Consider the following 16967-nt stretch of genomic DNA (forward strand, 5'->3'; position numbering starts at 1 on the left):
TCCCAGACGCAGCAACTGAAAGCAATCAGATTTTCTAAGGAGCTTATTATTCACAAATGTAGCAATGTTCAGCAATTCTGATACGTCTGTTATGGACTAAACAAAGTAGACTATATATAGGTCAAGGGACCCTGGAAGTCCCGCCTCTTCCTGGAGGTTGACAGGTGGCCACCTGTCAATCTCCAGCAAGGGGCAAGACTTCCAGGGCCTCTCAGCCACTCAAGGAGTGGGCAGGGAGAGGGGCACTCCTCTGAGAATCTCCCCCTCCCCCCGCTTCAGGATGCCAGGACTTCCCACCTGTTTGCAGCTCCCTCCCCACCCCCCCATTATATTGCTTTTTCATGGTCCCCGTACTTTTTCACAGGGACTGGACTTTTTCACTGGGGAACTACCAATTCACAACTTCCACAAAGATCACAAAATCATGAATTTGGTAGGTCCCAACCCAATACGTCTGCACAAAGTGTCATGCCAAATAGCATGGTGAGGAGCAGCAGCTGCACTGTCACAGAGGTATCTGGCCTGAACACCAGATATGCTTGCAAGTGGGCAAAGAGGGAGCGTGCTATATTCCAAGGGCATCTCTTCTGTGGCTCAGACTGCCAGCATCTTCCCCAGCATTTGCAGGCAAGTATTGCAGTTGCCTGTAATGTAACTAATGCCTATGGGGAAGGGTGTCCTGCACTTCTCTGTAGTGTACCTAAACAGGGACAACCATGAACTTAGTCGTATGGATTTTTTTTTAAGAGACCACACAATGTTCACAAACACTAACAGCAAAGTTGTTAAATTTATCAGCAGCAGAACAGATTCCTTAGGATGTGGCCGAAAGTAATGGAGCACCTACTTTTAATTCAGGTAGAATTATCTCGTTTCATTTAGCCCCCAGCTGCCTCTTCTGTCATGTGTTTAGAAAGGGGGTTGCATCCATGCTGCTACACCCCCTCTGGACCATTCTGTGCCTAGACCACTACATTCCCTTTATAAATTCACTCATGTCCATATTTCATTTATTAAGATGATGCAAAAAATTAGTTTCAATAAAATAGCATATAAAAATTGTGCAACATTTCCTTATTTTTTTCTTCAGAAGCATGGTTTTCTTTCCAGTTTCAACCTCACTACTTTTCCATAGGCACTAAGGTTGCTTGCGTTTCCTTCCAAATACCTGGGATGTTTTTGGGGTTTTTTTTAAGACAAACTATTCTATTACTAGTCCTAGGAACAAGTTTCCAGCTGTCTTCCAAAACATGCTGAGTGCAACACAAAGCAACATAAAATTGCTCTGAAAAAAGACCCCCAAACATTCTCCACTTACAAATGTACAGACCAAGAACCTTATTAACACAGCTGAAATCTACATTTCTTAATTTACAAAGAGCTATGAACAATACAATTATGGCCACAGGTGCCTCTATTAGCATGGAGTAAACTAATTTATTCTGCAGCAGGACAACACTTATAAGTAAGTACTAAAAAAATTTTCTTACTCCACAGTAGCACAAGTGTATGCACTGCCCTGGCTGGCAGGGGGATGAGCATGCTTCAGCGCAGGGGCTGCCTGCCAGCTAGCCCTATGCTGAAGCACCCTCATGTCCCAGCCAGCCCCTCCGCAGCACGTTGAGTCCCCCAGGGCCTCCTGCCAGCCTGGGCTGCTCCAACCCAGCTCAGTGTGCTGCAGTCCTGACCGTACATTCAAATGGCATGCCCATAAGCAATAGACTCGAGAGCGATAAGCACATTAAATTGCATGTGTCGATGCACCCCATCAGTCTCTGTCACTGGCTACGTCAGTAGTAGGTTTACAGGGCTACTTTGTCTCTATTCACTAGAAAGACTTTGCTTTATCAAAAAAAGAAAAGAAAAGCATTATAAAAATTGTATAGACATATTTTCAAGTATCTTGGTAAATTTAAAAAATAGCATAGTTAAAATAAAAGATCCACCATAACAAATATGTACATTATACAAAAATACAAATTTTGCTTTGTAAAAAACATATACAAAAGGTATAGTATACATGATGCATTACACCATCAGTCATAGCTAGTATATTTGAAGATGCATTTCTGCACTATGACTGGACTTTGGAGGTTTTATCTAAGGGAGGAAATTCTTCTACTTCATCCTGAAACATCAGTTCTGAAAAAGAAAAAGAACACAATGTTAAAGACCTTCTACTTAAAAGCCTACAAACTATTAAAGAATATTTTCTCCTGCTTTCCACTGAACTGCCTCTTCATCTTTAAAGATTAATATCAACACATATAGCATAAATTATTTCAGATGTCAATTAATCCCACACAGTAGCAGGATTCCCCCTATTTAGGCTGAAGGAAATATTAAAATTAGAAAATTACAAAACTTACTGGCCAAATGAACATAAGAAAGTTTAAAAAATGCTAGAATCAAAAAGCACATTCTAGTTTGGAATTCAAACCATTCTGGGGTATGTCTACACTGCACACAGTACACTTCAGTGCACTGAAGAGATATAAAGGACCAAAATGAAGTCCGATACTAAAACTGCATAGTTTTTGTAGCACAGAGCTCTGCGCAGGCTATTTACGCTAGGCAGACTAATTAACAAGGCAAATTAGCTACCTGGAATACCATTATATTGTACTGCAGAGTGCAGCGGACTTTTGACTAGCTAAAAGCACACTTTAGTTTGGAAAAAACACATTTCAGCACGTGGCTGGATTGATTGTATTTTCAAACACCCTTCTAATATAATCATGTGCTTTTTCAGTTGCAGTAACTTTTTTTAAGGGGAAAATATATATATATATATATATATATATATATATATATTTTTTTTTTTTTTTTAAGCAGCCTGACACTGCTTTTGCATGGCTCTGAATTTCTAGTCAACTTGGGATGGTTCCTAGATTAACTTTATCATTATTTTTCTCTTGACATTTCTGAGGCAATGTGCCTGGGTATTAGTTAAAATATGTGAACTTGGAGGAGAAAGATTTGGATTCCAGGCAAAACTCTGCCAGTGCTTCCTTTACTTGGACAAATCAACTTAACCTCTTTGTGTGTCAGATTCTCCATTTTAAGACATTTTCAAGAAGCAATACTATGCTATGTTACTTTCTATACAAAGATTTTAAAGACTGCAAGCTAGATTTTTGAGTTGTCACTCCAGTCAAAACAAGCAAATGATACCAGAAGGGGGAATAAGGTAGAGCACGTGACTGCAATGCAAGAAGTTCTTAAATACTCTTAGAAAGTAATCTGAAAAAAACATACCAAAGTGTCCGAAATCTCCAAATTACTATCTAAGGTGATGGTCTGGCACATGATCAAAATTTATGAAACCTACATACCCCATTACTTTAAGTCAGTGGACTGGGAGGATTAAAGGTGAAATTAAACTACCTCTGCTTCATGATACCAGTACCAATGGGCAATAGTCCCAGTCCCTACCACAGCATATTAGAATACCAGTTTCTAGGATCTGCTTCCCACTGAGAAAAGAAAACAGTGTGCTGGCCTCAGCGGTACCACCTAGTCTGGGCTTCTGCTCCTGTGTCATAGATTTGACACCTCTTTAGGTCAAGAGATTTCAGTACATTCTGGGATGTAAAGTTTGCAAACATTTACTTCAGTATATTATTTGGTTAACATACCACAAATACAGCACTAATGGAATGAGAGGGAAAGCACCCAGGCTGCTGGATACAAGACAGGAAGTTCTAAGGAAAAATTTAGAGCCTTCTATTATGCTGAAAAACATGTTCCCTAAACTATAACCTGTATGTATTCAGCTTAGGTCACTTGTGGAAAATGGGACCATAAAATAGTGCAAAGGAATTTCCTAGTATGTAACCCAGAATAGATCATTTTCAAGGGCTTGATGAAATAGTGTTTAATCAAAATTATTTTTCTTTTCACAGAGGAAAGGGTAAACATTTTAAAATGCAGCTTAATTCCCCTCAGCTAGGGCATACAAGCAGTCAGATATTGTTTAAAACACAGATATTTTTCTCCATTCTTACAGCATGCAAAAATTACCAATTATTTCTTCAAACATTTTAAAACAAGCCATCAGAGACCAAACATGGATATTTCATTCCAAAAGTGAACACTTTGGAAAGCAATGGACAGAGAAGGGAAAAAAATGTTTTTTTGATCACTAATGATAGCAATGATATGCTTTGTTCTGTGCTCTGAGACAGAACAAAAATGGAACTGGTGAAGCCTAAATAAAGGAACACAAAAATCTCCAATCCTCTTCTGGGCCTAATGTTCCTTACCTTCACTGTGATCTAGCTCTGGCTGGTAAGATAAGATGACCCAGGACATCCCAACTAAAAGAGCCACCACCAGATTCACCACAATCCAGGGCTGAAGAATCTGTTCCAGAGTATCTGCCATCCTAAGCAAAGTACACAATTATTAATGAAGGCTATATGGATGCATGCATAATGTTATAATCACTTCTACAGTGAAACACACTCCAAAGGATCAAATCAAATGCTAAACGAAATTATTTCATTCATCATGCCCTGAAAGTCCTGGGCTCAATGGGGCTGCTGAGGAGAATGAATTTTGAAAGCAGGGACTCAAATGAGAAGCCTCCCTATGTGGTATGAAATGTTCAATTACAGAGTTCAGCAACAAGCCTCTTTAGTTATGCAGCAAAAAATCAGAAGAAAATTAAATACTGTTTCCATCACGCTAAAAATTAACAATGTGCCTCAAGACTTCATACTAAATCCTGGGTACTTTAATATGTTTACTAACATAGCATACAGGGAGAAACGCAGTGAGATAGCAAAATCTGCAGATGACACCGTTGTTTAGGTGAGACAGGAGCAACAAGGACTACAAGCAATTTAAGAGAAACCTGAGCTAGTAGGCAAGTCAATGACAACATGACCAACAAATAAAATACAATGCAAACATTTCTGTTCCTTTTGTCTCACTGAACAAAAACAAAGACACATTTACTACAAACAGGAGAAGTCCACAGAACTTTTCACTTTTATCTGATAAATACCTTTTTGCAACAACAAATGTAAACCAGTTGGTTCTATTAAGTCTAGGAAAGCCCAACAAGAACAAACAAACAATGAAAAAGAAAGTTTTTCTGTTTTGGAAAGACAGATGCGCTCCAGGCTGTGTCGGACCAGTTTCGGGGAGGCAAACTGTCTGAAAGATAATGATTTAATTGGAAAATCTAAGGGAATAAGAGCTACTATGAAAAAACAGGTTTTTTTGCTAATGCCGACAAAACTATGTTGTAACTATGCCAACATGAACCATCACCAAGCCCTGGGCTTAGCTTTACTGTATCTCACTAATGCTTAAAATAATTTTACTGTGTGGGTGGGGTGGGATCATTCTAATGTTATAAAAGCCTTAGTCTGTCTGTCTGTCCATAACGCTTTATTCGCACTCTGATTGGCTGACTGAAACAATCAATCAGAGTGCTCCAAGAGCATTCGGACAGGAGACAGTGTGGACACAGGATGGAGCGCCAGGGGAGGCTGCAGGCAGTGGCGATGGAGCAGGTGGGAGTGGGCCCTTTCCCTCCCTCCCTGTTCCTTCCCTCCCCCAACCAGAGGAGAAGTAGGGACAGGGCCAGATGCAGGTGGATGCGGAGTTGCCAGGGCCCCAACAAAAGCCAGCAGGGAGGGGGAGGGATGGAGGAGGAGCGGGGGGGGGGAGGGCATGGTGGCAGTGGCCCACTACCACGCCCTGACAACAGCCCCGTTGGGGTGGGGGGGAATGGGCCCAGCCCAGAAGCAGTGGGGGCAAGGGTGGGGGAAACGGGCCCAATCACCACCCCCCCCAACCAGATGAGAAGCAGGGGCGGGGCCAGACGTGGGACTCTGTCCCCACCCACCATGATGGTGGGGAGCGCACCACCCCACTGCCACCGGGCCCCAACAAAAGCCAGCAGGGAGGGGCATGGTGACGGCTCTCCACCACTGCCACCGGGCCCTGCCAACAGCTGGGATGGAAGCAGGGAGGGGAGGGAGAGGAGGCAGGTGGATGTGGGCCAGGTGGACCAGGTCTGGACTTGGAGGGGAAAAGGGCCAGACCCAAAGCACACGGGGGTAGGACACAGGCCTCTGTCCTCACCCCCCACCCCCAATCATTCTTGATGGGCAATTGGCTAGTTAATACTATATTTTCTCATATACAAGACACACCCTGTCCCCCCCCCCCCCCCCCCCAATCCAGCTGCTAGAAATCTGGGTGTGCATGATAAATGAGGAAATATGGTAATAGCAGTTTTTGACTCTGTAGAGGTAGGGGAGCAAAAGTAATTTTGTAGTGCTGCAGGTGGAATTCCTTAAGCTACTGGCTGTGGACACTTGTCCTTTTCTCCAGCATGTGCAAAGGCTGCTAATCAGTGGGTGTTTCTACATGTGTGCTTTACTGAGGAGCTCTGCAGTATAGCATCACCCCATCTACACATGCACCAGGTACACACCAGTATTAAGACAAAGTAAATTAATTAACTCCATCAAAAGATAGTACTGTTGGGAACAAATTTTGCCTGGTCAGCCCTGCTGAGTTTGGAGCTGACCCCCTGTGTCCCCTGCCAGCCTGGGGCTGTTCTGCCCTGGCTCAAATTGCTGCGGTTCGAGCGTATGTGTAGACACTGCACCTGGGAGCAGTTGACTCCAGCTTGAATTGCTCTGGAGTTTACTGCTGCACATTAATAGCACATGTAGATGCACCCAGTTACTACTACTTAGCAGTATTTTCCAGCCTTTTTCAGGGACATGTTGTATGTGAGAAAATACAGTTAGTGCTGTAAAAGTGTTACCTAATATACAGCTACTTGTTACAGTATTTTAGAACACTTGCTCAAAACATTTTAAAAATTACTACTGGCCTTTGGATTTAATAAGGGAGTTTTAGCTGGATTCCTGACATGGTAAATGAAAATCCAGTGGAGGGAAATTAGGATCATAATGGAAATAAAAAACCTACCATATAAGAGAAGGCTGAAAAAGTTTGGTTTGTTTCACTTAGCAAAATGAAGGGTGTCTAGAAATCCATGAGGAGGATAAATAGTCAAAAGGGAGAAGAGCCATTTATCCTAAATGGCACTTTGGCACATAAAAATACGGGTAATATACTGATCAAAAATATATTTAGACTGGAAATGAGAAGGTTTCTAGCCATCTGAACAGCGAGGTTCTGGAAGGAACCTGCCACGGAGTAGCGACGGCAAAAACCCTAACTGCTTCTGAGATGGAACTTGATAAATTTAAGAAAAGGAATACATGATGTGATGCCTGCAATAACAAGGACCTGGACTGTGACCCAGGAGCTCCATTCTGGTCCTATATTTCTATGAAAGAGATTCAACGGACTTTGTCAGGACACTTGAGAATCTTCTCAAGAAAAGACGTTGGCACTTCCCTAATTTGTCTGTACATGGAAACAAAATGAACAAGCCCTCTCATGTGACAGACCACCAACAAACAAATGCCTTCAGATAGCTTCTGAAATTGATGTCTTAAGACAGAGCCAATAAGCCTATTTTTGTTTAGTACAATGAGTGCATTTGGTCAGCAAGACAGACTGAACCCAATCTTTGGTGCTGCCAAGCAATCTTATTTCTCTCTGAAGCCATCAGGGACTCAGTTTAAGGTTTCAAATGCCAAAATACTAGGACAGGCTTAGTTACAGAAATGGCAGTTTAAGATATATAACACATGTCCTTGTTAATCCACTGGTGGTGTAAGAATTCTTACAAGGATATGATGTGGAACTGTTAAGGATTTGAGAGGAAAAAAAAGTAATGCTGTTCAGATTTCCTACCAAAGGCTGCCATTCTCTGAAGGTGGTGTGTAGAGGTTGATTCTGTCACTTGTCATCTGCTGGCTCAAAGACAAGATGAGAGCTGTGAAGTACACTGGAAGTAATGGAAATAAATTAGAAAACATTCACTGGGTGGGACACAACACATTGTCTCATCACAAAACAATGAGCTTTACCATGCAGTCTCCCTTTCTTCACTACTACTCCACTAGCTCTTTGGAATGTGCTCTATTTTATGAGCCCATTCTTCCTGCTCTTGAATACTCATCCCTAGCACCCTCAATCTAGCTTCTGAACTCTGGACTTTACCATCCTGACCAAGGGCACTAGCAACCTGCTGTCTGCATCAAAGAGATACATCACTATTTCTGTTTTACTAACACTGTACTGCAGTCAGTAGGGTGAAAGTAGCATTATGAAAAGGGAAGGAAAAAGGACTGAAAAGCTGCTGAAGTCCCACACATACTCACTCTACAGAAAGCTATACAATATTCAAAATTCTCATCCCCCCATTTAGCAGAGTAGACTCGAGAATGATTAGGGAGGAAGATCCTATTAACAGAAGTGGAAATTTCCCATTGAAGCTCAGCACTGAAAATGCATCCCAAGACACGTACATTCAGTCATTTTCTGCTATGGAACAACACTGCAGTCTGTTGAATACTCACAAAAAGAGGCTACTGCTGCTGGGTCCAGGGTAAGAAAGCCTTGCACTGCTCCTGATACTTTAGCCAAGTCAATCCTGGATATAATAATATAAAGAAAATCTTTTATTAGATACTGAAGCAGGGAGTAATTGGCTCCTTGATGTGCTTTACTGCTTTATCAGCCATACTTGCAAAATGCCTGTCTACATCTACTACATTCCCTTAATGCCAAAATAACAGTATCTGCATATGTATCTGTGCACGCATGCACGCACGCAGGCACAGTTCATATAATGTTTCTTTATTGCTGTAAAACAAAGTACAAAGTAACTGCAACAAATTAAGCAATATCCAACAGTACATTACATCCCAGGCTAGAGAAATGTCACAGAGCAAAAAAATGAATAATTACAGAGAAGACTTGGAGAATAAAATGCACTCAAATTATACAGTTTACATAAATGCACAGGTATCTTACCTGTCAAAGGCTGAGACTGTACTGATAGTCAGCAACAGGTAAGAAAGACACTGTGCAGGGTATGCTAAAGTCTTGTATTGTTCTAGCAGGTTTGAGAGAGCAGACAGCTGGCTTCCTGCTAAAAGGTAAATTACAATGATGTTCCACACAGCATACCCAGCAAGGAAGCCATGAGTAAAGAGGCCAATCACCCTGAAAAGACAATATTAGCAAAGTCTTTGATGATAATAAATTGAGCAAAAGGTAAAGATTCAGATTCTCATAAAACATAAATGTGAAAAAGCCCTGCAAGATTATCCACTCCATCACCTTGACAATGCAGATTTTTTTTCTAGTGCTTTGTCCAGGTCAGTTTTAAAAGTTCCAAATACTGGGCTTCCATCTCTTCCTCTGCTGAACTATCTCACAAAATAATTTTACTCTAATGTCCAAAATAAACTCTATCTCTGATAAGAGTGGCTGTTCTGTAAAATGAGGAAGGGCATTTTGTGTCTGAAAACTTGTCTACCATCTTTCCCAATTACATAGTTTGTTCAATAAAAGGTATTGCCAAACTTTGTTTCTCACATATTCCCTGGATTGTCATGACTACAATACTACAATGCTTTTTTTTTCTTGGAAGCTGACATTCTTAGTCCCCAAAAAGTACTGCAATCTGCTAGAGGGCTGTCTGAGAAGGATTATACTTCATCATTAGAATTTCAGGTAATCAACTCTGCATTCATCTATTGCTGAATCTGCCTGTAACCAGGAGCCAGATGGCTCCTGTTACTTTAAAAGGAGGTAGCAGGCTAAGTTAGTTATGTGGGCCTGCAGCAGCAAGAACAGTTTAATTAAAAGGGCACACTCCTGCATGTGGTTGGGGAGCCACAAGACAGAAAGAGGGCAAGGCTCTGAGGCATATAAACCCAGGGCCTGAGCCACAGCAGGCAGTCAGACCTTGCATGCTGCAGACAGAGGAGCTCCCCAGGGAAGCTGACTGCAGGGAGAAGGCCTGTGGACACCCAAGCTACCCATGAGAGAGAGCTTAGCACTAGGAAGTACAGCTTGGGGTAGGGTACTGACCCAGAGTAGAGAAGGATTTTGTGGAAGCAGTTTGCAGATATTTCTGTTATGCCGATACTTATGTCTGTTTAGCACTGGAGAACTGAGTTGTAGCAATGGGGGAGGTATGGAGGCCATAGACAGGTACCTGGAAGGGCACTCAGCATCAGGCAGCCTAGCCTCGGTCAGGGACTAGAGGGCTGAGGAAGCAACCAGCCTGGCCCAGGGTCAAGGACCAGAGGACTGAGGGTGGAAGAAGCAAGCATTCTAGCCCAGGTTCATGGACCAGAGGGCTAAGGGCAGAGATAGTGAGAGCAGCCTGGCCTGGGATTAGGGACTCTGAGGGCTCACCCAGAGTGCAGGAGAAAGGAGCCCAAGAAGGGTGGGAGCAGGAGGCAGGGGCCAGAGGCCAAGAGCAGGAAGCAGGGGCCAGTGGTTCAGAAACTGAGGTCCAGGACAGTGGACCTGGGGCTAGTGGGGCCAATCTACAAGAAAGGGTCTGAAGACAAGGCAGAATCCCAACAAAGGTTCAAGGCTTGAGGGGCTGAGGCCCCCTTCCCCACCTCCAAACATTAAGTGACATCTGTGAGACCTGGGTGTGACCACAGGGATGGCTGAAGGTCACAATTATTCCCCCTGCGGCACAACTGCAGTTGCCCTAAAGAGGAAACCCACCCTGTAGGGTTTGAGGCAGAGAAGCCTGGGAGATTGTACATCAAGGAAAAACACCTTCAAAGAGGCTACCCCAGCCTCCTGAGTTAGCCTCCCCAGTTAAAAGAACCAAAGATCAAGTCATGGCAGGTGAGAGATAGAAGTAAAAAGGGAGACAAGGGAGCATGGCCAGGAAGGTCTGACTGAGAGGCTCTGTCACACACTGGGTGGATTGCCTGAGCCCATCACACTGCCCAAAAGAACTAACAGATTCAAGTTTATTAGGTAGAAAGAAGATGCACACCAGCCAGGCAAGAGTCCCACAGTACAATCCCATTTTCTTATGTCAAACTGTTGAACTATCTGATACCTGAAACCCCGGTGCACTGAGAGTGCTACATCTTTGGTGGTCCATGAAGTCTTTATGTCCATAAATACATCAATATTTTCTGTGGTTTTAATCAATTCAGTGCGATCAGCTGCTTGGAAACGTCCTGAAGAGAAAAACAAAAATTGAATCAATTGTGGAGATCATTACTCCTTCTTATTATGGCACTATAGAAATACATAGGCCTTGTCTACACTAGAAAATTTCACCAACAGAATTTCTGACAATATATTTCTACCACCATAGCTATTTTGGCCATGAATACTGCTAACAGGCTGCCTTTGCCATTGCAGTGAGTCCTCACAATATTAGGTTGCATCTGCAAAAGACATGTGGGTATGTACATGTTCCATGTCCTCTGCATCTGGATGATGCTGGAAATGTTTGTAGAGACATCATCACTCCAACCAGAAAACAGAGACCAGAGCAATAATTTGCTCTGTTTCATCCTATAATCCACTCTTTTTAGTGGCATTTCTCAATCTCCTGGCCATCTTGCCAAAACAGACATAGGTGCTGTATAGATCAGCAGAGCCATCTTGTCTATTTTAAGGTGAGGACAACTATGTTAGATTTGCAGAACCACAGGAATTGCCATATCTACCAGCCAAACAGCAGATATATCATGGAAATGTGGATGATCAAGACAGTGAATGAAACTGACCATCTGCTGCAGGCAGTCACTGATTGAGGCCCATGAAACAAGCAATGAGTTGTAAGCCTGGACTGAGACACAGACCTGGGAGAATCAGCACTCACTACAGGTAATGGTCTACTTAAATCACAGTTAGACTTACCAATTTTCACGAGTTGGTTGCAGCATAAAGAGCAAATTTCGCAAACGCTCTGCGGATGTGCTCTGGCAGCCCTGCCCTTTGGCACTGATTGGTGAAGAAGCCGGGGGGGGACAAGGGGTGGCTGTCATGTTGACTGTTGGCTGCCCTTTATGTGGCCCCAGCCCTCAGCATAATTGGTGGAGAGGCCCCAGCAGGGGAAGGAGGGATGAGAAGGAGGCCACCATCTTGTCTTCTACACATGCCACCCTGTCAGCCGGCACCTTCCCCTCCCTGGGTAGGCGAGGCTGGGCCACAGCTGCAGTGAGGACCACTGCTTCCCACTGGGGAGCCAGCATTTTATTTTTATTAAGTTTTTTTTTGGTTGATTTTATGTACAATCCTGGATTTTGTGGTTTCATGGATTTTGCAGAAACCACGATTTAAGTAGACCCCTCTCTATAGGAGCCCATATTTCTGGAGTCACGCAAGAGCTGAGCCTCAGCTCTGCAGTAGCGACACAAAAAAATGACCACTGCTTTATGTCATATTGAATGTAATATTTGAATGTTTGTAATAGTTGCCCATTAGCCAGTTTAGGAAAAAGACAAGATTTATCTTCTTATCTAGGCCATTGTTTTGGCCTACGTGCAGAAGGTCCTGACTTTGCTCAAAGTCTTAACTTCTGAATTTTATCTTTAGTGGCCTTTAACAAAGTTAACATAAAAATGACCTTTAAGCAAACATCCCACATTCCGAGAGATCAAACCCTAGGGCCTTTGACAAGACTGGAAATAAAAGTCAATTCAGTGAGATGGAAATTCCCCAAAGTAATTAAAATGGTCAAGAAAAGAAACTGATTACCAAGCAAAAGAATCTGTTAAGAAAGATCTGAGCCCAAATATGGGAGTAGTGACAGGTTTGGGTAGGAGGGGCCCAAGATGGCAACTCACTCAATAAAAACTGTAACCTACCGTCCCAATTTGGAGGTAACCTCACTTGCAGAACAACAAAGGAAGAATCGCAAGTGTAGGCCGGATCAGACTGATCACCTGAACCACCCTCTCCATGAACACGAATCTCTTAGTTCACGCTGAAGCCGCGGAGCGCCTGAAAGGGATGGAAGGAAGGGGACTTCGTCCTATCAGTATTGAGGCGAGCCCACTGAACCGTACTGCTGAGGACGACCCATTAAATTGTACTACTGAGGAATGAAACCATATTTAGGTGTTTGGCTTCTTGGAATTCTAGGATTGTAAGTATATTATGAAAAATAATAGTATTGATTCAAATTTAACTTTTAGTTGTAATTGTAGTTGTTTTTGTAGTACTAATTCTTATAACATTGTTTGAGAAGGAAGTGCATTTGGAGCATTGTTTCTGATATATGTAGTTATTGTGTTCTTAGTGTTTGTGGTATTTCTTAAAGCTAAGCAGTGTTATATGCATAGGAAGAAACTTTAAAATAAAATTGTGTTGTATGAATTAAGAGTGTAATCACTGTGAAATTGTGCAATCAACTAACTACTCCCCCAGCCAGTGCATCAAACGAATCAGTAAATTGTGTGGGATTTTCTCTATTCCTTAACCCACTAGAGACACTTTAGTCAGAAGAAAAAGGTGGTGTTCCTTTGGGGCTTTCAACCCTACATTGCTATCAGTAGGGGAGCAAGCTGATTAGTACTGGAAAATTTCTGATGAGGGTAACAAATATCCAGGCATGCAAGGGCACTAAACGGATCCTGCAGCACAAGACTGACTCTGAGCAGTTTTGCAAAGTGTAGACAAGAGATTCAAAACAATGGGCTTCCTTAACTACGAGACTGTACAATAGCTGGGACATAGGTATCAATTCTGTTCTTCCTCACCTCGCCTCCAAGCATATAAACTGAAAGTATTACTTTCTCCACAGTTAGGCAAAGATCATTGGTTATTTTAATGTAAGCTGGTCAAAGAAATTCCATGACCTTTAGAAACACAAGACCTTTTGGAAGGCAGTAAGCAAGAATTTACTTTTAAGACTGGCCTTATCAATGTTAGTGTGGTTGCAATACCAGTTCTGATTCTCAGGACCCCAGCACTTTTGGTCTCCCTAACTCAGGTTAAGAATGACTATGACTCATGCTTTTAGAAGACTGAAACAAATCAAGATGTTTTAGGAATAAGTTTGATCTCAGAAAGCCCATCAGTCCTGTTGTTAACTCCATTTTGTATCATTTTTATGAAGCCAAGTAGGGAAACCAAGCAGTTCACTGGGAGCAAGAGAAGGAAGGGGAAGAGGAAAAGGACCTAGGCACCAGATCCTGCTCATAGAAGGTAAGTGAGCCAGGGCTGTCTTTGGTTTGCTGAGTAAGCTGCATGTTTGGGTGTATGCTCTAAGTAGCTGCGAGCCCTGCTAGCTGAGTGACTGCTGGGTGACCCCTGCCCGTGTCTGACAAAAGCCCTAACAAGGGGGCACTCTCAGGTGTAGTTTGTCCGGTTCAGCTGACTTATAGTCCAGGCCCAGGAAGGTATAAAAGATTTCCCACGTGAAGGCAGCTAACAACATACTGGGCTGTATTAGTAGAAGCATTGCCAGCAGATCAAGGGAAGTGATTATTCCTCTCTATTTGGTACCGGTGAGGCCACATCTGGAGTACTGTCCAATTTTGTACCCTCCTTCCCTCCCCCACCCACTCCCCCCACTACAGAAAGGTTGTGGACAAATTGGAGAGAGTCTAGCAGAAGGCAACAAAAATGGTTGGGGAGTGGGAAGCATGACTGCTGAGGAGAAGCTGAGGGAACTGGGCTTATTTAGTCTGGAGAAGAGAAGACTGAGAGGGGATTTAATAGCAGCCTTCAACTACTGGAAGGGTGGTTCCAAAGAGGATGGAGCTAGACTGTTCTCAGTGGTGGCAGATGACAGAACAAGGAGCAATGGTCTCAAGTTGCAGCAAGGGAAGTTTAGGGTAGACATTAGGAAAAACTGCATGCAACAGGAGATCCAGAGAGGTTATGGAATTTCTATCCTTGGAGATTTTGAAGACCCGGGTAGATAAAGCTTTGGCTGGGATGATCTAGTTTGGGATGGTCCTGCTCTGAGCAGGGGCGTGGACTAGAGGACCCTGCCAACTCTAATTTTCTATAATTTCTATGAATGTGAACACCAAGGTGTAGGTGAGCAAACACTGCCTGCTGATTTTAAGCAGTTTGACAGTGGATCAGTTACTCATGCCCTAACTGAGGTGCTATGTGGCATTAAAACCACATGCTGGCAGTATGTCATAGCCAGACAGCAGGTTATGTGTGTGTTAAGTCACATACAGTAATTCACTGCTTTGTATCTTCTGTGGTGTGGGCAGGTATTGATTAGAGGGATTCACATCTTCATACAGGAAGGCCATTAAAGTATCTTGGATTTTGCAAAAGAGAAATTTTATTTTTCAATTCCAGACAACTAACAACAGCAAGGTGCCCTGAACTGCCTCACAGGTCAAAAGTCAGTAGACCTAGACAAAGAAGTTTTCCCAATTGTCCACTACGTGAGGTAGAAAGGCTACTGCTACAAAGAGTGCTGCATCCCCAAGGAGCACTGTTTTCCATAACCTTTGGGTACTTTGCTCCACAATATGTTCCAATGTGTGTGTCAAAGGAACTGTAGGACACCCTGGTGTACCTTTAGGTTGTTCTGCCTTTCATCCAGTGCAGTCCTATCCTCCCAGGTTGTAGGGATTCTGCAGTCAACAGCTTGGACCAGTTCAGAAAATATCTTTTTGTGTCCTCATATCTTCTTTGTTTCTTTTTCTCCTTTATTGTGGCAAGTCTCTTGGCAGGTGTAGAAGGGATAGTCTTGAATACGCCCCACAAACTCAGAGACAAGTAACTGAATAGATGGCCCCTTTTAAGGATTATTGGACAACAGAAGCTAATGCACCTCCTCAAAAAATTCCTGTAAAGACGTGCGTCAAAATGTGCACAGGGTCACAATCATTACTGCCTTATGACCATTTAAACAACAAACCTTACAGAGTATATGGAGAGACTTTTAAAACCCTCTGCTGAGGAGATCTGAGAGCCCTGGAATAGCACAGGTAAAACTGATGAATGTAAAGTTAGGAGTGATTCTGGTATATATAATGCTCACAGGTATATCAAAACCCCAGAAAAAAGCAGCTGTTTGAAGGCACATCATTGCTCAGGGCTATATGCTGATGGTTTCTTCATAGCAGGATTCCCCAGAGGTCCTAGCCAAGCAGTATAAGGAAGATATCCTCCACTAGTGGGAGAAACAAGGCTATAGTACTAGAAAGATCTGGGTAAAGTGCCAAGACCCTAAGAAGTTATGTAACGTGGTTTCAGAAGCCCAGGAAGCTGTGCCACCCCAAATAAGTGGCCTTTCCCTCAAGAAGTGGAGGGATTCTCTGACTGTTGGATTAAAAACGGTAACCTCGAAACCAGCATCCCAGGGTACAATAGGAAGCCTTCTCTGACACCAGCCAATGGACACATTATTTCACCAGAAAGCCTAGGATCTCCATTGGCAAGCTTAGTTGCCTGTACACTAACGCCAGAAGCGTGGGAAGCAAGCAGGAGAAACTGGCCCTCAAACTAACCAACAAGCAAATACAATCCTATAGGGATTACAGAGACCTGGTGGGACTTCACCTATGACTGGACCACAGGCATAAGGGGATACACCCTGTACAGGAGGGATCATATTGGAAGAAGGGCAGAGGAGCTGCTGTCTATGTAAAAGAACATTACACTTCCCTTGAGGTGAAAACTGGATGCAAAAAAGGGCTTGACACCCTCTTCTGGGTCAAGATATGGGGAGGGCGCGAGGAAGATGACTTGATTGTAGGAGTTTATTACAGACCTCTGAACCAAGAGGAACAGCTCAACCAAGAATTCTCTAGAGAACTGGCAGAGGCTGCCCGCTCATGGAGCACAGTCATCATGAGTGACTTCAACTACCCAGGCATTTCGTGGGATGAGCACTCAGCTAGATCCGATCACTCACAAAGCTTCCTCACTTGCATCAAGGAGTTCTATCTAACTCAGTAAATCTACAAGTCAACCAGGGGCAAGACGCTCCTAGACATCGTTTTGGCCAAAGGGGACAAACTAGTGAGCAACCTGCGGATTGAAGGGAAACTGGGCGACAGTGACCAAGAGATGATCACTTTCTCCGTCCACCTCAAGTCAGGGAA

General features: G+C 43.2%; 1 protein-coding gene across 1 annotated transcript in view; it reads right to left on the minus strand.

Moving 5' to 3' along the window:
- Nucleotides 1–993: 993 nt before the first annotated feature.
- The window catches only part of TMEM237 (transmembrane protein 237), a 42397-nt gene continuing 26423 nt past the window's right edge, over nucleotides 994–16967 (minus strand). The window contains exons 6-11 of the mRNA XM_059726257.1: nucleotides 10988–11111; nucleotides 8923–9114; nucleotides 8466–8539; nucleotides 7798–7891; nucleotides 4266–4387; nucleotides 994–2142 (exon numbers count right to left, since the gene is read on the minus strand). Of these exons, the coding sequence (XP_059582240.1) occupies nucleotides 2075–2142; nucleotides 4266–4387; nucleotides 7798–7891; nucleotides 8466–8539; nucleotides 8923–9114; nucleotides 10988–11111 (674 nt within the window). The 3' untranslated portion in view covers nucleotides 994–2074. The remainder of the gene's footprint in view (nucleotides 2143–4265; nucleotides 4388–7797; nucleotides 7892–8465; nucleotides 8540–8922; nucleotides 9115–10987; nucleotides 11112–16967) is intronic.

This window comes from Alligator mississippiensis, chromosome 4, assembly GCF_030867095.1.
Source record: "Alligator mississippiensis isolate rAllMis1 chromosome 4, rAllMis1, whole genome shotgun sequence".
NCBI classification, from domain to species: domain Eukaryota; kingdom Metazoa; phylum Chordata; order Crocodylia; family Alligatoridae; genus Alligator; species Alligator mississippiensis.